Below are 25917 nucleotides of genomic sequence, written 5' to 3'. Positions count from 1 at the left end.
AACCCCTCCAATGCATCATCAATAACCTACAACCTATACTGGAACAGGATACTACACTCTGCGAGGCTCTGGGGAACAGTCCCATAGTAGTCTCCTATAGACAACCACCTAATCTCAGGAAGATTCTTACCAACAACCACAGGACATACTAACTCTGGAACTTTCCCTTGCAACAAACCCCGTTGCCAGCTTTATCCACATATTTACCCTGGTGACACTATCACTGGACCTAACCATGTCAGTTATATGATCAAGAACACATGTTCATCCAGAAATATAATTTATGCCATCATGTGCCAACATTGTCCTTCTGCTATGTATATTGGACAGACTTCAGACACTTCACCAAAGAATTAATGCCCACAAATCAGACATCTTCACAAGGAAAAACCAGTTGCTCTTCATTTTAACCTACCTGGACATAGTCTTAACGACCTTACTACATGCATCTTACTTCAAAGAGACTTTAACACCAGATTACAGAGGGAAACTTCAGAACTTTCTTTCATGCTTAAATTTGACACTTTACAAATGGGCCTTAACAAAGATGCTAATTACCGTAACCATTACAAAGATAGCTTCCCCACTTAACACCTCTGATTAGCCATTCATTTACTCAAATACCTATTCCCTCTTTCCCTCCCTCCCCCCACGTTCTGTACTAAATCTGATTTGTCAGTTTAATAACGTGTTCACTTTTTTCATTGTATATGGTCATGCCAATAATCAGGGCTTGACAAGTTATAAAATTGTAGATTGTAGCCCGGAAGTCCGGCATGTGCAGATCGCCGGACAGCACAGCTGGCGAGCAGGGCTCGCCACGGTTTGGCGAGTCCTGCCAATAATCTTCCAGAATATGATCTGAGTAAGTGGGTCTGGCCCACAAAAGCTCATCACCTATTAAACCATCTTGTTAGTTTTTCCTTTAGTTTTAGAAAGATCAGACTAACACAGCTACCTCTCTATTAATATTCACCAAGGAGAAATACTCTCTCTCCATCCTCTTTGGAACCCCCCTTTGGGTAGTTGAAGGCTGCTATCAAATCCTTCCTTTCTCTCCTCTTTTGTAGAATAAATCCATCAGCCTCTCTTCATAAGTCATGTTCTGCAGCCCTCTAATCATTTTTGTTGCTGCCTGCTAGACTCTCTCCAATGTGTCCACATCCCTTCTGTAATGGGAGGCCCAGAATTGGACGCAATACTCCAAATGTGGCCTCACTAGTGCCAAATAAAGAAGAATAATCACTTTTCTAGATCTGTTGGCAATGCTCCTACTTATGCACTCCGATATGGCATTAGCCATTTTAGTTACAAGGGTGCACTGATAACTCATATCCAACTTCTCATCCACTGTAACCTCCAGGTCCATTTCTGCCAAACTGTTGCCAGTTGGTTTCCAGCCTGCAAAATGCAGGACTTAGCACTTGTCCTTGTTGAACCTTGACAGATTTCTTTTGGCCCAATCCTCCAATTTGTCTAGGTCACTCTGGACCCTATCCCTACCATCCAGCATATTTACTCTTGTAATAGCAGATTTGGGAAAATTCTCCTCCTACTCCCACCAGCCAGGATTTTAAGAATAAAGAAAGCAGCTTTTCAAACAACTTAGGATAAAATTTTTCTGTTTTTTGACATTCACTTTATGCCAAGATTTTTCTTTTTTATGAACCATAGTAGTGGATAAAAGAGAGTTACTCACCCAGTGCAGTAACATCTGTTCTTTGAGATGTGTGTCCCCGTGGGTGCTCCACTCGATGTGCTGGGCTCGTCCCGGCGCCGCAAACCGGAGGAATTTTCACTAGCAGTAGCCCCCTACCGGACCGCGCATGCGCGAGTGCCCCTTCGCGCCTTTCATCTGAGCGCAGTCTGGTCTTGTCAGTTTCCTCCCAACCGGAAGCATCTGAAAGACATAAATAGAAGCTCTGAAGCAGGGAGGAGGGTGGGATGTGGAGCACCCACGGGGACACACATCTCGAAGAACAGATGTTACTGCACCGGGTGAGTAACTCTCTTTTCTTTGAGTAGTGTCCCCGAGGGTGCTCCACTCGAGGTGAGTACACAGCAGTGGTCCAACGTGACATGAGTGCTTTGGACCTATCGCCTTCAGGCTGTAGACAAGACAGCCTGAGCTACCCTCGAATCAGAGGTAAGTATGTTTGCAAGGGCATAGTGTTTAGCGAATGTGAGGGTGTACGACCAGATTGCTGCACGGCATATGTCTTGCGATGGTACTCTGTGAAGATAGGCAATGGATGTTGCTATGCCCTGGGTGGAATGAGCACGAAGACCACTCGGAAGAGATTTGTTGTGCAAGGCGTAACATTGTGTGATGCAAGCAACGACCAAACGGGAAATACGGTGTGCAGAAAGTAGTTTGCCCTTGGAGCGTTCGGCTGTAGAAAGGAAAAGCCGCTGAGATTTCCTAAAGACCCGAGTTCTGTCAAGGTAAAAAGCCAGTGCTCGCCTGACATCTAGGGTGTGTAGATGTGCTTCTTCCAGTGAGGAGTGAGGCTTTGGGTGGAAAGTCGGTAGAATTATGGGCTCATTTATATGGAAAGCAGAGTTGACCTTTGGCAAAAACGCTGGTTGGACACGCAGCACTGCCGCATGACTGAAGAATTGCGTATACGGCGGATCGGCGGAAAGAGCTGCTAATTCGCTTACTCGACGCACCGATGTGATGGCAAGTAGAAACACAGTTTTCATCGTGAGCATCCGTAGACCACACGTTGCAAGCGGCTCAAAGGGCGTGCGAGTCAGAGTGTTCAATACTAGAGGCAAGTCCCAAGGCTCTGGTGGGATCCTGTGGGTCGGATACAAGTTGCCTAACCCCTTCAGAAATCTTTTGGTGATAGGGTGGGCGAACACTGAATAACCATCAATGGGAAGACGGAAGGCTGAAATTGCCGCTAGATGCACCCTTAGGGAAGAAATAGTTAGTCCCGTCGTCTTTAGATGCATCACATAATCCAGTATCTATTGTATAGACGATGAGTGAGGGTCAAGATCCCTTGCCAAGCACCACAAATGGAAACGACGCCATTTATAGAGATAGGATTTACGCATTGTACTGCGCCTACTGTTAATCAACACGCGTCTCACTTCTTGGGAACATGAGAGTTCAGAAGCTTGGAGCCAACTAGGAGCCATGCCGTGAGGCGCATGCGGTCGATGGCTGGGTGAAGAATCGTGCCGTGTTTCTGAGATAGCAAGTTGGACAGCTGCAGTAGTTGTCGTGGATAGGCCGCTGACATTCTCGACAGCTGTGTTAGCACCTTTCTTGCCCAGGCAGATCTGGTTATCAGAATCACTGTTGCGCCGCCCAGTGCTATCTTCTCCAAAACCCTTGGAATGAGTGGAAGAGGAGGAAAGGCGTATGGCAATTGGTGGCGATCCCAGTCCAGGAGGAAGGCATCCCCGAGAGAGTCCGTGCCAATGTCTGCTCGTGAGCAATACTGAGGACATTTCCTGTTTTTCGCCACTTGACACAAGTCCACCTTGGGAAAGCCCCATTGCAAGAAGATGTCACGGAGCACTTTGTGATGCAATTCCCACTCGTGCTGTGAGAGGAAATGCCTGCTCAGAGTATCAGCAATTACATTGTCCTTGCCAGGAAGGTATGCTGCAGTTATGGTGATACCTTGTTGAATAGCCCAATTCCACAGGCACACAGCCTCCGCACACAGGGAGCTGGAACGTGAACCCCCCCCCCCCCGCTTGTTGATGTAATACACCGTGCATATGTTGTCGGTGAGAATCTGTATGGAGTGTCCTTGGATGATGGGCAGAAAGTGCTTGCAGGCCTTGAAGACTGCTCTTAGCTCGAGAAAATTTATATGCTGTAGCGATTCCTGGGGCATCCAGAGACCCTGCGCACGGAGCTCCCGAAGGTGGGCGCCCCAGCCTAGCAGAGAGGCATCTATAGTGATTTGTAGAGATGGTTTTCGGGCATGAAAGGGGAGCCCTGTTAGCATGTTGCTGGGGTTGTCCCACCATGTCAGGGAAGTCTGCACCTGACTGGGCAGAGAAACCACCCTGTTCGTACTGCGCACCTGGGGCGTGTACACGGTGAACAGCCAATGTTGAAGACTTCGCGTATGGAGTCTGGCATGCGGAACCACATATGTGGTGGCTGCCATGTGTCCCAATAGCTGCAGACAGGTAAGTATTCGGGACTTTGGAGAAATTGATATTGATTGTACCAGGTCCTGTATGAGTTGAAACCTCTTTACCGGCAAGTATGCTCTCGTGGTTAGGGAGTCGAGTCTTGCTCCGATAAACTCCAGGTCGCGAGTCGGTGTTAGGAAGGACTTCTCGATATTGATTATGAGCCCGAGGGCTGTGAACAAAGTGATAGTTATAGACACTGCCCTCGTAGCCTCGTCGAGTGTGGAAGCCTTTAGCAGGCAATCGTCCAGGTATGGAAAGATTGTAATATCGAGGCGTCGCAGGTAGGCCGCCACTACCGCCAGGGTCTTGGAGAAAACCCGTGGGGCCGCCGATAGTCCGAAAGGCAGCACGCGATATTGATAGTGGTCGGACCCCACTGTGAACCGAACGAATCTTCTGTGTGCCGGGTGTATCGTTATATGGAAGTAGGCGTCCTGAAGATCGAGGGACGCGAACCAATCCCCTTTGTTGAGAGCCGGGATGATCGAAGATAACGTGACCATCTTGAATTTTTGCCTTCTCATATGACGGTTGAGCCGATGTAGGTCCAGGATAGGCCTCCAACCCCCTGATTTCTTCTGGGTGAGGAAATAGCAAGAGTAGAACCCTCTCCCCAAAAAGGGTGTCGGCACCCTTTCCACTGCCCCTAATATGAGAAGGCGCGACACCTCTTGATGTAGAAGAGTCTCGTGAGAGGGGTCTCTGAAAAGGGACGGGGCAGGAGTGGAGGGAGGGGGAAGAGAGGTGAAGGGGATGACATATCCTGAAGTGATTACATCGTGAACCCACCGGTCGGTGGATATGAGAGCCCAACGATGCTGATAAGGCCTGAGACGATGATGGAATACGCCTTTTGTGATGTCCCGAGTCTCTGTTAACGGGGTGGTCCGAAGTCCCTCGATCAACCCATCAAACCTGCTGTCGGCCCTGCTGCTGGACAGACGTCTTGTTAGGTTGCTGGTGATGCTTCTGGGGCCGTTGTCTTGGCCTCTGTTGCTCATATGGCCTGGCGCGTGGCGTCGCATAGGAGAATGGTCTTTGCCTATTGTAGGGTATGTATTTCCTATGTTTGTAGGGGGTGGGTGTACATCCCTAGCTTTCTCCAAGTTGTACGTGTATCCTTGCCCGAGTGGAAGACCTGATCTGTTGACTGAGCAAATAGCGACTTGCGATCGAAGGGCAAATCCTCCACCTTGGCCTGCAACTCCTTCGGGACAGCGGCCTGGTGTAGCCAAAACGCCCAACGCATGACTATGGCCGAAGCTGTGGATCTAGCAGCTGCGTCAGCAGTGTCAAGGGTGATCTGCAAGGCTGTTCGGGCGACCGTATAGCCCTCTTGTATCACTGCCTTGAGCATCTGACGTTTGGAATCCGACAAGTGCTCAAATAGAGGGACCAGTTTCGAATAGTTATCGAAATCGTGGTTTGCTAGCTGTGCCGCAAAGTTACACATCCTCAGAGGAATATACTTTCCTGCCCAAGATATCCAGTCGTTTGGCCTCCTTGTTGTTTGAGGGATTCTTGGTCTGAGACGATCTTGTTCTTTGCTGTGCCGCGTCCACAACAAGGGAGTTAGGCCGAGGATGTGTAAACAGAAACTCCGTATCTTTCTGAGTGATGAAGTACTTCTTGTCCGACCACTTATTAGTTGGTAGCGATGTGGCCGGTGTCTGCCAGATGTCGTTGGTGACCTCCAGTATAGCGTCAAAGGGAAAAGCGAGCTTTGACTTTTGGGAAGGTTGTAGATTCTTAAGCAACCGATGTTGTTTCTGTTGCACATCCACGGTCTGAACGTCCTGGGATTGTGCAACCCTCTTGAAGAGCTCCTGGAACTACTTGTGGTCCTCCGTAGGAGACAACTCCGCAGGGATCACTGCGTCATCCGGCGAGGATGAGGAACGCTGCGCTGGGGAATCAGGGCTCTGCTGTCCCTGAAGAGGAGTGTGGTCCTGCTTATGCTCCTGATATTGCGAATCCAAATCCCCAGCCGAGGATGATGGGGCAACATAAGGAGTAGACTCGTCTAGACCGTGCGGAGATTCATGCCGAGAAGATTGCGGTGACCGCGATTGCGAATAGCTTCTGCGGTGAGATGAATGAGAAGAGCACTCGTGATAACGTCGGTCATCCCTCCGGCTGTGGCAGGGAGAACGGCTGTATCTTCTCTGTGTCATACCGACGAGGGCACTCTGTACGTCTTGGGTATCTTGGTGAAAGGGATCTCCTATAGTAGCGTGAAGGAGACCACGAGTAGTGATCCCGATAGTACCGACATTGCAGTGAATGACGAGGTGACCTATAGAGGGGTTCCCTGGAGGTCGTGTAACGGTGAATACGACGACGGCAATCAGCATGGGCTGAGGTAGGTGAATCAGGTCCAGGTGAGAAGATGACACTGTCCAGCGTTATTGTAGACTTTTGCTGTGCTTTGGTTGGCACCAAGGCATTGCAGGCAGGCTGAGGAGGTGTTTGTGGCATAACAGCAGACAGTGAAGAAGCCTCTGCCACTTGAACGTCGACAGAGTAAAGGCTCGGTGCAGCTTGATCATCCGGGAATGTGAAAGCAGGAGGCTGGGCTGGCAGAGACTCCTGCAGCGGAGGTGCATCTGGTGCCGATATGCCCGGCACCGAGGAGCCCGGAGCGGCACCTAGGGAAGGTGCTGTGGGTGCTGACACAGCTGGCTGCAGGCGCGCATGTGCCGGAACTCCTGGTGCTTCTCTTGCCGGCTCCGCAACGGCCGTTAAAGCCGTTGCCAGCACCGACTCCACTCACGACCCCTTCTTGGGTGTCGGAGCGGAGCTTTTGGGGCAGGCTGCAGTTGGGACAGAAGAGCTACGGCCCTTGCCCGCGGGGAGTCTCGGCGCATAGCCAGAGCTCCCCGGCTTGTCCGCGGTGCCGCCCGGCGTTCCGTGGATCTTGCAGGCTTGCCCAGCGTGCTCAGTAGATGCAGAGTGCGGCTCGGAGACCTCCAGAGCTTGGAGAGCCTTGTTAAATGTGGGGGAAATCTCGTTCCCCTGGGGTACAGAGCCCCCAGAAGGGTCCGAGACCGGAGGTCAAATCAGTGAGGCAGGAGAGAAACCTAGAAGGAAAAACTTTATGATGCATGCATGCAGGCTGTCACTTGCAAGAGTGAAAGCAGCCCTGAGATACAGGTTTAGGGATCCTTTATACAGAATGCTTAGACAGTTCAGTTGATTGTTTTCTTTAACATATCAAAGTCTCAGCAGAAGTACTCTGAGATGTTTCTGTTCACACCAGGAATGCTAGAAGTAAGTTTTACAGTACAAAGCCACATTAGAACTTGAGTGGAGAAGTCTACAAGGCAAACTGTGACAAAGATAAGGGCTTACATGACAAATTGTGACAGACTAGGAGTATCCATGAACTTGAGATAGGAGGCATTGTAAGGGTCTTGATTAGAGTTAATTTCATTTCTCTCTGTTACAGGGAGAGAGGCCTGAAAAACTTTTAACCCTTACAGCAGTTTTCTTTTAGAGAGTTTTGATTTCCTGCACAGTCCCCCCTTAGACACAATTGGAGTGATTTGATTTTTTCTCCCACATAAACAAAAGGACTCTCAACCTCAGCTCCCGATCCTTTCTGGTGCGAGCTGTCATCTTCGCGCAGTGGCTACACTTTGCTGGGACATGAGTGTCCCCGAGACATCTGAGACACCAGGAGTGTCCATCTGAGATGGGGATAGCCTCCTGGCACTGGAGGCACTTCTTGAAGCCAGGTGATCCTGGCATCCTTGAGTCTTTTGTTATTTAGTCTGTTAGTCAATTTCAGTCAGGAAGGCACTGACCAGCCGCTGAAGAAAAAACAGCTTTTTTTTCTTTTTTTTTTTTTTTTTTAAAAGAAGGGAACTACAACTAGAAACAGTAAAATAGATAACTACCTAAGTAACTAACTATAACTAGGAAAATTTCCCTTTCTCCTCAGAGGGGAAGGGAGCCTAAACTAACTCCGTCTGTGGCTGTGGACGGTTGGAGAGAAACTGACAAGACCGGACCGCGCATAGATGAAAGGCGCGAAGGGGCACTCGCGCATGCGCGGTCCGGTAGGGGGCTACTGCTAGTGAAAATTCCTCCGGTTTGTGGTGCCGGGACGAGCCCAGAACCTCGAGTGGAGCACCCTCGGGGACACTACTCGACGAAGAAGTACTAATTCCTGGGAAGCACTGAATTCTGTATTCACACTGGGATAAAAAGCAGGGATCCTATTTTCCTCACACAAGATGCAAATAACTTCCACCGAAGTAATTTAAATGTGTACTGATTCCTGGGAAAATACATATCACTGTCTTGTAATTTTTTCTTAAACAATAGTGGTGTTCAACCAACTTCAAGAGCAAAGCATACCCAAGCAAAGAGCATTACAAAGGGCAGGTTGGATAGTAAGAAGTAAAAACTGAGCTGATTAGCTCAAATTATACCATGAGGATTAAGAACAAAAATTAAGCATCCAAGAAGATCACTTAAAAATCTTTTGAAGTCTTTTATTGTTTGTCTTTCAGAAATGCTTCACATGGGGATCTTTGCTCAACTTTGTTTTCCTTGTACGTTCAAGACCAACATTCAACCAGTGAACTTTTAACAGAACCAGTACCGAGGCCCCCTTTGAATTCTTCATATAAAATTATCAGCTTGATAACTGATCTGACAGCAACCAGGCTTGTTTTCATTGCAGAAAAACAAAACTTCCAAATTCTACTATATTCTGGCATAGTAGACAGACAATGGCTTTGTTTATAGAAAACTATTATGCAAATCAAAATAATCTTGCTTTTTCTCCACTCTGTTTCAACAACCATGCAGTCATCTTGAGAAAGATCAGGTTCTGATGAAGTACTAAGTTGTCATGACCTTTTCAGGTGATAACTTGTCCTTATGAAAATGTGACATTTCTTTTGATTCAAATAAGTCCACCTAAGATTTCTCCTACTGCATTACTACCAGATTTATCAGTGGTGTGCTGAGATACTTACGTTACATTATAGTCCTCCTTCTTAATTAGTCTGCTACTATGTTGGTCTTCCCTTCCATATGTACTGCCATTATAGACCACAGATGCAGATAGCCATGGATTTGCAGGACTCTATGGCTGTGCAATAAATAGCAGCTGCTTTTGCAGAAAAACTTCCCAGCTGTCTACACTGGCCGCTTGAATTTCCGCAAGAACACTGACTTCCTACCGTCTGAAATCAGTGCTTCTGGCGGAAATACTATGCTGCTCCCGTTCGGGCAAAAGTCCTTTTGCGCAAAGCTTTTATGCAAAAGGGCCAGTGTAGACAGCTCAGATTTGTTTTGCGCAAAAAAGCCCCGATAGTGAAAATGGCGATTGGAGCTTTTTTGCAGAAAAGCCTCCGTGCCAATCTAGACGCGCTTTTCCGCAAATGCTTTTAATGGAAAACTTTTCCGTTAAAAGCATTTGTGGAAAATCATGCTAGTCTAGACATAGCCCATTTCTCCCTATTTAATTAGAAAACTTAAATGCTATAAGGTATTTAGGGTATTAACTCCCATTTATTGCAACATAAGTTAGGAGTCTAAATATCTTAAAGAGTTCGGGACAAATGTTCCTTACAGGATAAACATATCCATTTTTCTACGTGAATGGATATTATCAATATAGGGTTTTATCATAATGATTGCTCATAAAAACAACCAGGAATTATTGATTTCAAGGACATAGGCAATTATCTTCTGGATATCTCTTTCAATGAGCTTCCTCACCCTTTAGGAATGCTATAGTTGAACTAATGATCCTTGCAACAGACCTTTTCAGAATATTTCCTCTTACATATTTCCAAGAGAGTAAATAGATGACCTGTTCTATAATAGCAAGAGTTTATCAAAAGTTCAAGAAATTATCTATAGCTTCATAGTGATCCCTCTCAGATGCATTATAAAAGACTAAATTGATGCTCTAAGATATGGTCTTGTAGATCCCTTCAGTCCCTGTTCTTTCCATCAATAAGAAGGTTCCTCCAGGAAATGTATCAATAATCCCAGCTAAAAGAAAAGATATCAGAGATGTTTTCTGCGATTTTTGCTCAAGGGAACAGTGAGTGTCTGCTAGTATTATGAACGAATGCAGATAAGGGAAACAGACTATAGAACAACAAGAGGAATATTAACAGGCCACTTCACCTTGAACAGTCCCTTGGAATATGTGCTACTTACAATAAACAATGTCTTACCTTGCACTGAGGTGTAACAGTCTTAGTATGTTTCCAAGACTAGAATAGCTTTGTTTAAGCTTGAATGCTTTTTTTCCCCCAAAGTTGGTCCAGTAAAACATATTTCCTCACCTATCTTGTCTCAAATTTTCACCAGGAATTTGTACCTCTTCATGCTTCTGTTGAGCCTTCTTATTTTTGTTTGTGAATGTGTGAAGTTCCAAATAGTATGACCCCACAAAATTTCTTATTTTTATACTCAAAGATCAACGTGTTTTACAAAGGCAAAAGAGGAAATTGGAGATTTGAGAAACTTAATTCTTGGAGCATTAATCAGTTCAAAACATTAACAAAAGCTTTCACATCCAATGTTAGTCTAATACAGAGTTGGCCAACCTGCGACTCTCGAGCTGCATGCAGTTCTTTGCTCAAAGAAATGCAGCTCTTGCTAGTTTGGAGCCATGCGCCTGGACTGCTCATGGCTGGCCGCTCTATTCATCTGCCCCAGCGCCTGGAGGGAGAAGGGAATGGCTATGGCAGCAGTGGTGGCTCCGGTGAGACCCAGGCATTAGGTTAGAGTGAGGAGGGACTGGGGGGTGCCTGATTCTGGGGGAGAGGAGGCATATTGGGTTAGAGTAGTGGGGCTGGGATGCCTGGCTCTGCGGGAGGGAGAGGGCATTGAGTTAGAGCAGGGGAGGGGGCTGAAGCACCTTAAATTCAAAGACTTCTTGGATGCAGAATAAGGCAGCCAACACAGACGTCATATTTAAATTCCAGGCGGGAGAGGGGGAAAAAAGAGGAAACCATACAAAAGAGTCAAAAGCTGGAGTGAAACAGGCACTTCAAATTATGCTAATTTACATCTCAGTTCAGTTTAATTAAAAAAAACCTTACATGACATAATAGGGCAGTAGTGTTAAATTTAAAATACTTGGTGGCAATGCTTATTTTTAGTGTGAGAATATTACTGTATTTTTAAAGAGTGTTTTTTTTTATTTGATGTTTGTTCCTTGTCAAGTTCTCTGAAGATCTATGGACTAGCCATGAATTTTTAAGTGACTAGAGACTTTTCTATTGGTTTTTGTCCAAAATGTCCTGTAATGTTATTTTTATCACTACATTTTTGTGTACTATATCTATCTATATATAGATATATAAAAATAAATATAAAAATACGTGGCTCTTTGCACTCTATCCACAGTTATTTTGGCTCTTCGTCTCTGACTGGTTGGCCACTCCTGGTCTAATGCAATTCAACTCACCAGGCAGGTTTAATTAGGTAGCCCAGTTCTTACAGATACAGACTGGGCTGTCTTTGGCTTCCAATTAGTCACTTGTCTTCCTACTGAAGTGACTGGAAAACTGCTTGAAAACCTTTAGCAACTTGTTTTCCAGGTAGATTGTGTAATTTGTTTGTCATAATGGCTGAAAGGAAAATCTGAGCTATGTGTACGATCTCCATTTAATAGTGAGACATGTTTACCAAAAGGCTCATTTAGGTTTTCACCAAAGTTTTGCATGCTATAAAATTAGCTCAGACTAGAAACTGAATTTTAATGGGAATTAACACATTTCAAAATTTAAATTACACTAAAAAAAGAAATCTCTTCCCATCTTTTAAAGAACTTTCGCTCTTAATTCTTGGGACATCACCATTTCACTATTTCTCCAGCCACCAGTCTTTAAAGATAAAAAGTGTTGTATGTACTGCTTTAAAAAAATAAAGAAAAATGGGGCAAGAAAAATGTTCTAGGCCATAACAATGGAAAAACATACGTTCTATTCTGAAAGGCCAGGATTAACTATTATCATGCGCACAAGCACACTTAAAAAAAAGCCACCTATCTTCTCCTCAAAACAGACCATTCTGAGACTACACTTGGACCCAAAAATCAGTAAAAATTACCACCCATCTTCTTTACAGAGGAAAAGACAGATTAAGATTTCTCACCACTTTTAGAATTCTGGATTCCCCATGTTCCTATGCACCTAAGAGAATAGGGGCAGGGAGGATAATACAAAAGAAAGATTAGAATGAAGAAACCAGCAGCAAGTCTGCTCTACTATTCATTAATATCTAATTTCATTTGGATTTTAAAGTAAAATGTAGCTAATTCATAGACTGTAGGGAGGAAGACTACTTAATTTTATTAAAGATGGTCTCAATTTATGTAAGTACTTAGTTAAGCAAACAGCTAAAGCCTTCTGGTTTCTAGATTACTAATAATATGGTTAGCAAACTCTCTTGTAATTCGAGTCCTCTGTGTTGTGAGGTACTGGGGGTTGCCTGTCAAGAGAGCTTATCTATCGGGTCTTCACATATCCATCAGATTTGGAGTAAAGACAGTTTTGTGGTTTCGCTGAAGATAGGTATTCTTCTTTCTAAATGGAAGAGGTTTGCATAACCTGTGAAGAGGCCAACTGAAACCCACATGCTAGCCATCTTAGACTTCTTTGACTCTGCAGTTGTCCTTGTTTGTGTGTTTCCAAGAGCCAGAGTATAGTAAAAGGACTCATTACCAAAACAGCTTACAAACTCCTCCCTGTCAAAATGCACAAAAAGGTCATGCTCAAATTGTTTCTATAAGTAGTTACTAATGCCTTGCTGATTTTTTTAAAGTATTATTCTATTGAAATGTTGCCCAGGGATGCAGGGAGGACGGAGGAATATACAGAAAGTTCTACCCCAACAGGCAGGAAAATACTGCCCAGAGATGACTGGCAGAACTGCTGACAGTAAAATGAAGGGATACATCATTTTAGTTGTGCTCTCCTAACTGGAAACAGCATATTTATTTATTGCAATTCTATTCAAAGTAAAATATTTTAGCTTCAGATTGCAAATGCATACCAACTGCCTCTGGAGTGTAGTGTTACCCTGTTGCCTTTTATTATTTCAAATAACTGTTTTGTTTTAAATATCTCCATTTTTGCCAGACATACCAGATATATATGTTGCCATTATTTCAATTAATATACATTTTAAGAGGGCACTCCATTGGAGGGCAGATCCAGGAGGGACAGTTTGCATGAATGAGAAGTTACAATTATCAATAATGCTTGTTTAGAAATCTAAATTCAGTGCCTAAACATACGATTCAAGCATGTGAATGGTCTGTTTTAAAATGGAGTTTTAACCTTCCATGCTAAGAGTACAGATACAGTATTTTTTTAAGTTAGAAGTGTACTCTTCATTTTACCTGTGGGTGGACTGAGCCATAGATGCTAACAGGTCACAACATTCAATACTGGGAATGAATGGGCTGAAAGCTCTCCCCCTCCCGGCCCACAAAGTAGAAGTGTTCACACAATATGTTTATCTGTGCCAAGTATCTCTCTCGCACACACATTTAAATAATTGAACATTTTCCCTTTCACTTACTTACTATAACTGTACAGTATGTCAGAAAGCAGTAAAAAAGTCAAGTACATTTTTATTTACAAGCAAAAATACACCTCACATTTAATGCATTGCTAGATCTGAGACACAACATACATCAACAGTCTGTACCATAAAATAATAATAATAATAAAAAAGGCAGGAGAAACAGATTTCAGAGAATGCTGGCCATAATTCTGATTTTGAGAACTCACTAAATTTTAAAATATTGGTAGATTGGTATCTTTTTTTTTTTTTTTTTAATAAGAAATCTTCACTGGAGAATACAAAATCTTTATTAAACAATGCCTTTTATCTGAATTATTCCTGGCTACAGTACATTGCTTAGGACAAATATATTTGAACACACAGGACTTAGAATTATTTTTTTTAAATCTCCATACACTCAAAAACCCCGCTTCAAAGTTTTAAGGTGTCAGGTTTTTAATCTTTTCTAGACAACTGAAAGTTGTAGTATGTTTCTCTTATCCAACAGGATCATATTTTCAAAGGATATTATCATCAACAGGGCTCGACAAGCAGCAGCGAGCCCTGATCGCCAGCTGTATGAAACCTCACGCTGCGCATGCAGATGACAATTACATTAATTGTCAAGCCCTGATTATCAAGACCTCTTTCAAAACCCAATTTGCCCATCTGGAAATTGTGGTAAACCTTAATACTGTCAAAATGAAAAGCTTGTTACATCCCATTTAGATTACTGGATGTGTTCGATTGTGGTGGATCTTATTTTTTCTTGAAAGTTCAGTACTCCATTTTCTTTTTTGCTGGTAAAGCTTATCATGTTCCTCCTCTGTTTAGTATGAAATATAATTACCAGTAACTCCATAGATATGGATAACATTCCTTCTCCTTGTTATTCAGATCTACCTTTCCACTTACAGTGTGCTGAATAATGAAGTCATGTCTCTGAAATTTATAATAGCGTTGAAGAAAAGGCAGTTCTTATTATCCCCCTCCCATCCAATGTGTGTTGAAAAATGACTACCCCACACAGGTATTTGGGAGAGGGGGAGATTAAAGCAACCCTCAGAGTGGTTGCAAGGAATGCTCACCAATGGGAAGAAGTCTTACTAAGATAGCCAATGAGGGAAGACTTGTTAAAGCAGTCAATGAGGACTAGAGAGAGCCACATAAGAAAGGCTGCTCAGAACAGCAAACGGGAGTGTCTCCCTAGATGTCAAGCAAGAAAGACTGCCTACCAAGAGAAGTACTTTGGATACATCCATGCTGGGTAGGGTCAGGAAAGTCAGAGGGAACTCCAGCTTGACTGGCTCAAAGCCTAATACAGTGGCAGAGAAGGTATGAGGGCTATGGGAAGCAGCCCAGGGAAACGGATGGCGGGGGTTGAAGGAGACTCAATGTGTGGCTGCTGCCCTAGAGTGTCCCTGGGTGTCGATGTGAGCTGGAGTTGTGCCAATGAGGAGTGGCTCCTATGGACTACTGTTTGCCTCTGCAAAAAGTGGCTAGACCTGAGGAAGTAGTTTGTTGCTAAGTCAAATGGAAGGCCTGAGGACTGTCTGTCTCCTGGAAGAAGGAGAGCGATGCGAGTCCCAGATTCAGGGAGCCAGCAGAGAGCTAATTCTTAACATGGCTTGCAAGAAACACTGGAGTAGTGAGCAAATAACCCATTACACAGTCAATTTGAGTCACATGGCTGTCTGTATTTTACTACAATTTTTTAAAAAGCAATATTTACAATTACTAAAACTAAAAGTTACTGAAATAAAGAGCTTTTAAAAATATAGGCTTTGAATCTCTTCTGAGTTTAATAAACTTATGCTTTTGACAGCTCTTTGTATATAGTCAGTTTCAATGTTTTGCATTTGATCATGCACATCTCCTGTTGTGGGCATTAGCACAGAACATCACTCATGCTTTCTTTTTTGGGGTGGGGGGGGTGGGGGAGGGAGAGAAGAAGAACAGGAGAAGGAAAAGAGGAGACGAACAAGCCTGCAAGAGGATATCTAAAATCAATAATCCAGCAAAAACTGCTAGCATTTGTATTTGGAGCCCAAATTGTCGTCTGCTCCCAGGAGATCTGGAGGGAGCTGAGGAGCACAAAAGATTTAGGTGTATGTTGCTCAAGGACCACCTTCCCACCCCAGACCTCTGCACAGGACTAGAGAACAATGAAAGTCCTTAAGAATGGCTTCTTTACTACCTGAGATTGCTCAAGGAAGCAGATTTGCTTCAATGCTGCTATAGATACCAGCAGGCATGAGCAACAGAGGGTGATGATCGTGCAGGAAAGAGAAAAATGAAAAGAAATAAAAGATGGCCCCAGGAAGGATGTTCTCAGGTTCCACCCCTCTACCTTTGAAGAGACACTATTAGTGAAGAAAGTTCCATCCTTTCCCCCAATAAACAGCCATAAAACTGTCTGAAGTATATATAGGATATATACTAATGCAGTGGTCTCCAACCTTTTAACACCCAAGATCACTTTTTAAATCTCAGAACAGGCGAAGATCTACTGCCCCGCCCCTTCCTTCAAGCCCTGCCTCTTCCTTGAAGCCCCGCCCTCTCTATTCTCCTCCTGTCCATCACTTGCTATCCCCAGCCCTTACTTACACACTGATAAACAGTTTTTTTAAATTATGTATAAAATTAAAATCACGTGTTTATAGTTATGAAATAAATGTTTTTTATTCATGCTATTTAAATCTAAAATGAAGCATTTATAATTATACATTTTGTGGGGACAGTTCTGTGGTGGGGGGGCAGGGAAGAGGGAACAGGGTACTGGGAGGGCAGAGGACAGGGTTCTGCAGCATAGGACAGAGTGCCAGTGGGGACAGGTTTCTGCCGGTGGGGACAGGAATAGGGACAGAGCTCTGTAGCTGGGAACAGAGGAGTGGGAGTGGGGACAGAGGAGTGGGGACAGAGTTTTGTGGCTAGGGACAGGGGAGTGGGGACAGCGTTAGGGGAGTGGGGATTGGGGAGTGGGGACAGATTTTTGTGGCTGGGGACAACGTTCGGGAAGGGGAGGGGGGACAGCGTTTTGTGGCTAGGGAGTGGGGTGTGAGCGGAAGCACAGAGTCCCCTGCATCTGCCTCCTCCCAGGATTCCCCCCGAGGGAAATCAGCATGCGCCTGCCCTGGGGCCAACCCCCCCAGGGCAGGAAAGCCTCCCGCGCGCACACGCCTGCCCCGGGGCCGACCCCCCCCGGTGCAGGGAAGCCCCGCGCGCCTGCCCCGAGGCCGACCCACCCAGCACAGGGAAGCCCCACGCGCGCCTCTCCCGGGGCTGACTCACCCCTCCTGTGCGGTGCAGGGAGCTGATGCTCCCTCCCACAGTACACCTGGCAGAGCAGCTAGTGCTACTTCCAGAATCGCCGGAAGTGGCGCTAAGCTGCAGGACTTCTGTCCATCCCTGGGAAGCCTACACTACCTCCATTTTCACTTGAGGTAGGTAGTGGGGCTTCTCCGGGGTGGGAGAGAAATGGGGGCAGGGTGGACAGGACGCCTCGCAATCGACTGGTTGAGGCCTCGCAATCAACCAGTTGATCGCGATCGACCTGTTGGTGATCACAGTACTAATGAGAGAGAAGGAAAGGCTTAGAAAATGTAGTGATGGATTCCATGTTGATCCACTGAATTGTGTAATACCAGCTAATTTGATGACCTCTCTACACTAGAGAATCTTTTGAATATATTTAATTAAGAATAATTTCCTAATCCTGAGCCCTATATTTCCATCAGACAGTTTCCTTTCTAAGCAAACTTATCACATCTAGTCTTGATTGGTAAAGGCTAGAGATGTGAAAGTGAACCAAGGTACATGGTCAACTGATGAGCCTGAGTTCATTGGTTAACCTTCACAGTTACAGGCAGGCTCTCAGTACACACAGGGAAGCCAGCTTCCCATGCACACTAGCTCATGGGGAGCTAACTGCAGCCCAAGTGTAATTGCTGAAGTTTTCAATGGTTACATGTTTAAATGCATTTTGATATCTCTAGTAAAGATCAGTCATATCTCAAAAAGTAGCACCTACCTGTTATTAGGGTGAGGTGGGGTGGGGTTTTTTTGCCAAGGTACAGCTTTACATAAAGATTCCAGAAAACATCCATTCCTCAATACACTGCTTTTATGCCCCACAAACAGAGCTGTTGAGAAGATACTTTGAAGTATGCATCAGATTTATATCATTTATTTGAAGTGCTGACCCAGTGGCAATAATTTTGGTTAAAAAAACCCATATGATGTCTCTAAATAAATCACTTGCCTTGGAAATCAATTCATCATGATTGGCTAGATGGGCTCTGCAGTGGATACAGCTGTAGGTTCGGTGGCAGTTTGGAAGGTAAGCTTGGAATGTTTTTGATTTTGTCATTTTTACCATCTCAGCCGGTGGCTCCTCACTCAGCTCAGGGCTGGCACTTGAATTACAATGTTGCTGAACTTGCTGACAAAGAAAACACTGGAAAATGCAAGCAAAAGCCGTTGTTGTTCTGGAGCGTGTGTGGCACTTTCCACACAGATGCCACAAGAGAAACAGTCACAATCTGCAGGTAAACAGAAAAGACAACTTTTTAGATGACAGGAATAGCTTATAAGTACATTCATCTAGTTTCTTGCATTTCAAAACTTAGAAGGCAAATTACTCAAATGAAGACTGAACTAGGTTTTCAACAGCTCTGGTAGTCACTAGAACAGGTATAAGCAACATATGCTTCAGAAGCAAAATATGGCTCAGTAGGGCACCAAATATGGCCCTTTTGGCATATTTGGCTGCCTCAGGTGCCGGAGCTGGGCTGCTGCGTGGCTTTTCCTGGGGCCAGGGTCAGAATGCAGCCCCAGGAGCAACTGCAGCACAGCCCTGGCTCCTCTACACAACCCTGCCTCAGGAGCAGCCAGCCAGCCAATTACCATGCAGCCCTGGTTCCACCTTCAGCTCTTCCCCAGGCCTGGAGCTGTGGCCAGGGTGGGCCACGTGAGGCTGCCTGGCTGCTCCCAGACCTAGGGCCAAGGCTGCAGTGTGACTTTTCCTGCAGTAGCTTGACCAGCTTCAACCATGAGGTGGATTGTGTGGTCCAGCCCTCATCTGGCTGCAGGAAGGGCAGGCAATGGAGGGCCCACCCCTTCTTCTCTGGCCCAGGTAGGAAAGGAGGCCATGATCCAGCGGTGGTGATTCTGGCCCAGTCCCTTGTCCAGCCTCTGCTGTACGGGTGCAGCAGTCCAACCCTGGCCAAGTAAGGTTATCGGGTCTCAGGGGTCTCCCCACATACTCCATTTCCCACTTGTGGCACCCTGCTCTACCTCCTGCACCTCCCACACACCCCAAACCCATGCCCTGAGCCCCTCATACACCAACGCTGACTCCTGTACCTCCCACATTCCCAGGGCCCTACCATAACACTGACAGAAGACCGCCTGAATGCATGCATGAAGCTGGATTTGACCAGTTATGATGTAAACTTCAAAGAAAAGTGCAAAAAGATGCAGCAGCAGAAGTCCCATTAATAAAGTCTGTGAGTACACGGTTTCATTTATGCTATTTTTAATAATTTTGTCACTTAATAATAATGTATATTTTCAGTCATGTAAATGGGCATTCTGGTTCTGAATTATGATGTAGTTTGGCTCTTTGGTTTGAAAAGGTTGCTGACCCCTGCCCTAAAATAAATGAAAGTAGTGAAAGAAACCTGCACTTGATACTATCCAAGATAAACTTCAGGACCCAGGCATTATGTGTTCAATTTCCTATGCATTTCACAAGCACTGGACTTAAATCAAATGTGATATATACATGCAATTAAATCCTGACCAAGAATTTGTATAATTTTGAAATCAGATTATTCCCCAGCTATAAAATTATCTCTTGTCCACCAAGATTAGTCAGTCTTTTCAACTATTAGATTTTTCCCTGCCTCTACCAAAATAATCTTAATATCTAAAATTCTTATGATCAAAATGCTGTACATATTCTTGATCTTAAGATCTCCTTAAAGGAAATACCATACTTCATACACTACAACATTTTATATAAATCTACAAAGAATGAAGGCTACTCTTCTCAATTATCTTCTGCCTTGGAAAGCGAAGTTACAGATGTGTTAACAAAAATATAACAATATATTATGTGGCTCAAAGCAACTGAACAATCCAAGCAAGGAAACTACTAATTCAGTGATGTTGTACAAAAGATTACCTATTATGCCACCAATCATTAGGTGGTTGGTACAGTGGATGAATAACACAAGTATTGAAATAAAAGAGCCAATGCAAGAGCTCATTTTTCTGGTTCTTTTTAGGAGCTTTATGAAAAGTGAGAATAAAAAGAACATAAGGCCCGTTTCTCAAAAGAGTTTTTAAAGATGGACAAGAATGGCAAAAGATGAGGATTGTAGAATGGAAAGGATCTCATTGGTAATAGGGACGTGAAAGGTTAACAGGTAAGCATCACCCTAAACCAATGTTTCCCAATTGCTGCTCTGTGGAACCCTGTGGTTCCATGAAGTGAAAGCAAGGGTTCTGCAAAGAGACAGCACTCTCCCACCTCTTCTCAAAAAGACAGAACCACGGCGGGGTATTTTGGTTTTGTTTTTTAAGGCAGCCCTAGTGGTTCCGTGGCCAAATAAAATTGGGAAACACTGCTCTAGAAAGTTTCAGGGGGGTAGTCGAGTTAGTCTTTAAAGTGCTACCAGACTATTTGTTGTTTTTTAAGTTCATCCTGTACAGACTAACAAAACATGTAGATGGAATCATGAGCTTTCGTGGGCACAGCCCACTTCTTCAGATGACCAAAGTGTTGAATCTCTTTAAGAGGGGGCACTGGAGTGCTGGCTCTTCGCAGAACCCTTGCTTTCGCTTCGCGGAATCCCAGGGTTCTACAGAGAATCAATTGGGAAACACTGCTCTAGAGTGTGGTTGATCTATTTTCCCCATCCATTCTCCCTCATTCAAACACAAAGTAAAAAAAGCATATAAACTATGATGATATAGCCTGAAATTTCCCCTCTCAACCAATAATTTAGCCTTTAGGTGCTATGCCCTTCCAGGCAGGAACTATTTTCTTATGAATTAGTACAAGACAGTGTTCCTCCCATTCTGTTTGGGGGCACTCATTCAGTATGCGATTAGTGAAGAATGCCATTTGCTTCTGTTCATTTTGGTTTTCCCCATTAAAAAAATTTATGCAGCGCAGAACCTCAATGTTAGGTGGAATACAGATTCTGTCTATAAGATTGTCATAAAAGCACTTTACCAGCTCACACTCCTTTAACCTAATATTTCATTCTTGATTTGACAACAGTTACAGGCACCTAGAGCAGTGGTCCCCAATGCGGTGCCCACGGGTGCCATGGCGCCCGCTGGGACATTTATGTGCACCCACCGAAACATCTGGGCTGGCCCCTCCCTGGCACGTAGCACATGCGTGGTGGCCCCTGCCCCAGGCGTGCAGCACATGCGCAGTACCGGCCCTGGGCTTAGGGCACGTGAGTGGCCCCTCCCCTGGAAGCCCGGTGCGTGAGCAGCTCTTCCCCCGGAAGCCCAGCAGCCACAAAAGGTTGGGGACCACTGACCTCGAGGTATTAGCTAGACTGATTTTAAGAAAGTTCTGAATTTTACTGTAATTTGTTTTCAAAATATGAATCACACTGGGAAAACATGGAGAGTTAAATAAAAACCCTCTGAGCAAAGACTTTTACTTCCTAGTTAAAATAGAAATTGTTTCTCTGGGGCAAAGATGCACAAACCACATGACTTCAATGTATTTTTCCCTGTTGAAAAGCACTCTACTTCACAGCTGTAAAAAGAAAAAAAGCCACTAAATATTAAGGAGAAAATATAAAATTGTATCTATTACTCCTTATGAAAGTTAGAAAACATGGCCCCAAGCGCTCCTCAAAAAAAAAAAAAAAAAAAAAAAAAAAAAAAAAATCATACAATCCTAAAACACATTGGGATACTTAATTTCTTTTCTTGATTAGCAAGCAAGAGATTATAGAATAAACATACAAGCATAATATATGAACATAAGTCTGCAAATAAAAGTCTGCCAGAGGATGTGGTGAAAGCTAGGACTTTAACAGGGTTCCAAAAGAGCTAGATAAATTCATGGAAGTTAGGTCCATCAATGGCTATTAGCCAGGATGGGTAGGAATGGTGTCCCTAGCCTCTGTTTTTTTGGAGATGGGTGCCTAGGGAGAGATCACGTGAGGATTACCTGTTGTGTTTCCTCCCTCTAGGGCAGTGGTCCCCAACCTTCCGTGGCTGCCAAGCGCCCAGGGGCGGGGCCACTCACGTGCCAGGCGTCCGGGGACGGGGCCGCTCACACGCGACGGTTCCGGGGGTGGGGCCGCCCACACGCCCTGAGCCCAGGGCCAGCACCGTGCATGTGCTGCGTGCCCAGGGCAGGTGCTGCCCATGTGCCCTGTGCTGGCGCTGCCCATGAGCCCTGGGCTGGCACCGTGCATGCACCATGTGCCGTGGGCTGGCGCTGCCCATGTGCCCTGGGCTGGCACCGTACATGCACCATGCGCCTGGGGCAGGGGCCGCCCATGCGGCACGCACCCGGGGCCGGCACCATGCATGTGCCGTGCGCCGGGGCAGCCCAGATGTTTCGGCGGGCGCACATAAATGCCCCAGTGGGCGCCATGGCGCCCACGGGCACGACGTTGGGGACCACTGCTCTAGGGCACCTGGGATTGGCCAAGATAGGATACTGGGATGGACCATTGGTCTGACCCACTATGGCCGTTCTTATTACAGTCTAGCCATCTTTTAAACTATTGCATATTTGAATCAGGAAGGACAAGCCTTTAGAATACTTCAAACATTAGCTATTTTTCCTAGGTTACTGATAATTATATTTATAATCAGGACCAAAAATCTTCATTTTGCCCTCCTCCTAGTAATGTAAAAAGTTATAACTCTTAGAAACCATGCATAAACTATGCTTACATTTGAGCATATACAGATACCATGGCAAGATCTAGGAGTCAAACCATCTCAAGAGAATCCATACATACTTTAAATGTCTGCTTATGGGTTAATATTTCATCTCCACACAATTATCTGGCAACAGAAATGAGGGCCAGCTGCAAAAATGTTCAGAGTAAAGAATGGTTCTTATTATTCAAAAATCATTAAATGTAAGTTTAAAAATACATGAGGGAGGGCAATTCTAAAGATAATTCTGTTTCACCTTGTATTTACTATCTACTGATACTTCTTTTCCATCCATTTTTGCAGGCTGGCAGTGTTTACAGTTCTTAAAACAAACAGCACATTAACTACTTAAAGAAACTTAGCATTTAAATCTGAATGTACAATTCCTACATTTCATCATGTAATTTCAGTTCTGCCGCCATCTAGCAGCATGACATCACTGAATGGGATGTCCAAATTTGGTAGCCAACTATCAACCAATCCTAATCCACATCCCTACTTTGGTCCCGGATGTGTAAACAAACAATGAAAGGAAGCATGTTAAAACAGATACAGTCTAAGGACAGTACTATTATACACCACCAGGCTAACCACCATTAGCACTGAAATTTCAGATGTAACAGAACATCTTAATCTTTCTTAACACAAAAGTTAGTAGCTGACATAACTATTTAAAACTTTTACCAACTACATAAATATGCCATTTGCATAAAAATAGCAATGAGAAATGTTAACAGTTTATTTTTGCAGACATTTCTCTAAAGAATTGTGGGTAAACTACTGACTCCTCTTTCATGTTTTCAAAGATCAAATCTATTCTTGTTCTGAAATGTGTTTAAGTTTGGCTGTTACATCAGCAACATCTCAGTACTTAAAGAAATTCATAGCTAAATTGGATATAGTATAAGTTAGTTACAGACTAACTTGGCTACTCCTCTGAAGCTTTAGATATTAGTGAATCAAGATTGGTTTCTTGACAACTTAGTACTTAATTCAGCTGAATAACTGTTTAGACAGTTCTCTCACCAATACTAATAAGATCAACTCAAAGTTCACACCAGAAATTGTAAAGAATAAAATAAATTAGAAACGTTAACTCAAAGCTCCTGACTATTTAAGAGGCCTTCCTATTAATTCATTCCGTACAAAGAGGGAGGGGAGAGATGAGCGTTTGTCTGACACCAATAACCAGGACAGGTTTGTTATTTTTTTTAAAAAAAATGTACATATATCGTTCACTGCGATTAAATTAATTTTTTTCTTTCTTAAAGAAACGCGAGAGAAAAACAATTTAATCGGATACCCTGTTACACGTGTTCAGCTTAAGCAAAATCACATGGCCAATTCATCACAATTATTAAATCGCATTCTTGATTTTTAGTACCCAGTGGCTAGATAAACTGCAATACCATCGAGCCGAAAGTTAACTCCACAGATCGATTTTGATTTCCCTACGGGGAAAGTTTTAAACTAACAAGCGATTATTCTTCTGGCCCCTCTTCAAGCTCGTTTTACAAATGTGTTTTATTTCTCGGTATCAGCGCGCAAAGCTGCCTGTGTCCACAGTGCTGCTTTTCGTCTGCAACAGTATCTGAGAGGCGTACAGGAGAGTGTAACTTTTCACAAAAGCCGCAGGAGCCTGCCCGCTTTTCGGTGCTGTTATGCAGCAGCAGCAATTGGAGGCGGGGTAAAACGGTTCGAATCCCCAAGCCGGGCTCTGCAGTCCGACCAAGCGACCTACGGCCCCAGCAGCGAAGCCTACAGCCTGTGTGCGCTGCTGCCCGCCTCGGAGCGCACCACAGCGGCGCCCCCGCGGTGCACAAACAACGCAGCAGGGCTCGCCCGAGTCAGCCTGCTCCAGCTGGGCACCGCGCTGGCCGGGGGCTACAGCCGCCCTGTGGCTCCGCAGCGAGGCAAAGCCTCACAATATACCCACTGGGGGCAGCTCCGCCGTCACCGCCAGGCGCTACATGTCGAGTCCGGGCCCGCCCGGAAAGTTGCCTCTGTTCCTCCTCTCCCCTCGACTATACGGAAAGCCGAGATGCGGCGGGGAAACCCAACGGATAGCTACGGACTGAGGCGGGGGAGCGCCTGGGCTGGGTACTCACCGCCGGCTCCGCTGCCCAGGCCGGACCCCCGCGCAGCAGTGGCCCCCTTCCCTCCCTCCGGAGTGCGCTGGCTTGGCGCGGGCAAGAAGTAGCTTCCGTCGTTGCTAGCTGGGGTCTAGTTGCACCGGCCCCTCATGCTTTGCTCGGGGGCCGACTCCGCGTGCGCCAGGAGGGGGTTCTTCCCTCTCCCCAGGCGTCTTCCCCGCGGCGGCTGCAATGCCCAGGGTCATAAGGGGAACTGGGGTCCGGGCCCGCGTCTGCTCCCCTCGGGACTGAGAGGCGGCTGAGGCATCTCGGAGCTCGCGCCGCTACGCTCCTTTGTTTTGTTTTCCTCCCACTGAGCGCTAGCGGGCTGCTACAGTTAAACCGTCTCCGAAGAACGTTGGCAGCGACCAATCAGAACGCGCGCACGCTCCGCCAGCCAGCCAGCCAACCGACCCTCCCCTCCCCGGAAAACCGCGAGACTCCGGTGCGCGACGACTAAACCTCCGCCGCCCCCTCTCTTTTGTTGAGCGAGAGAGCAGCACACGAAAGAGCACGTGCTCTGGTTCCCTAGAGTTGCGAGGGAATGGAACGGGGGGGGGGGGTGTCCAATGAGAATTACGGCCTCGCGCCAAAGCGCAGCTAGTGCGCGCCGCCTGGCTCCGGAGGCGGGGATTATAAGTAATAGGTGGCGCGTGCGGTGGTCTCCGGCGATCGCGAGCCCTCCAGCGTGACCCCGCCTCGCTACATTGTTTCCACTCCAGCTTGCCTCGCTGTGCGGCTGGCAGCCCTGCCCGTCTTCTGCGGCCTGAGCAGCTTCTTTCACCAGGCGGCGGCGAGGGGAGAGGGGCGCACAGTGCCAAGCTGCACACCCCCCAACCGAGTCTGCTGAGCGGCCGTCCGAGCCCTTCCGCAGGAGCGCCGAGCACACAGCCTAGTCCGCCGGGCATTGCCAATGAGGGCGGGCTTGGACCCGTCTGCGCAAAGGGAGCTCGCCGAGGGCCAGGGTCGGAGCACACCTGGGCAGAAGCATGACAGCGGCCAGGGTCAATGTCCGCAGGAGGCGCCGCCCAGCAGCTGAGCTGGTGGGAGAGCTGGCAAGGAAATCTGCTGTCTTCGGAGTGCAAGCGAAAAAATGGGGTCCATGGAAGAAGGAAATCACAAACGCTGCAGAGAC

At 45.7% G+C, this 25917-nt stretch overlaps 1 protein-coding gene across 3 annotated transcripts in view; it reads right to left on the bottom strand.

The window, feature by feature from the left end:
• Positions 1 to 25130, bottom strand: part of YPEL1 (yippee like 1) — a 54188-nt gene extending 29058 nt beyond the window's left edge. Inside the window, exons 1-4 of one of the 3 annotated variants that reach the window (XR_012895971.1) lie at positions 24759 to 25130; positions 17750 to 18260; positions 12304 to 12341; positions 1700 to 8452 (exon numbers count right to left, since the gene is read on the bottom strand). Coding sequence is in view for 1 of the 3 variants with exons in the window: in XM_075898279.1 (XP_075754394.1) it covers positions 17981 to 18097 (117 nt within the window). In the remaining 2 variants the exon portion in view is untranslated. The remainder of the gene's footprint in view (positions 1 to 1699; positions 8453 to 12303; positions 12342 to 17749; positions 18261 to 24758) is intronic. The other 2 variants (XR_012895972.1, XM_075898279.1) reach the window with 2 other exon arrangements.
• Between the last annotated feature and the right edge of the window lie 787 nt (positions 25131 to 25917).

This window comes from Pelodiscus sinensis, chromosome 15 (assembly GCF_049634645.1).
Source record: "Pelodiscus sinensis isolate JC-2024 chromosome 15, ASM4963464v1, whole genome shotgun sequence".
Lineage (NCBI taxonomy): Eukaryota > Metazoa > Chordata > Testudines > Trionychidae > Pelodiscus > Pelodiscus sinensis.
The sequence above is the reverse complement of the archived record's forward strand: the minus strand, read 5'-3'. Positions and strand labels throughout refer to the sequence as shown.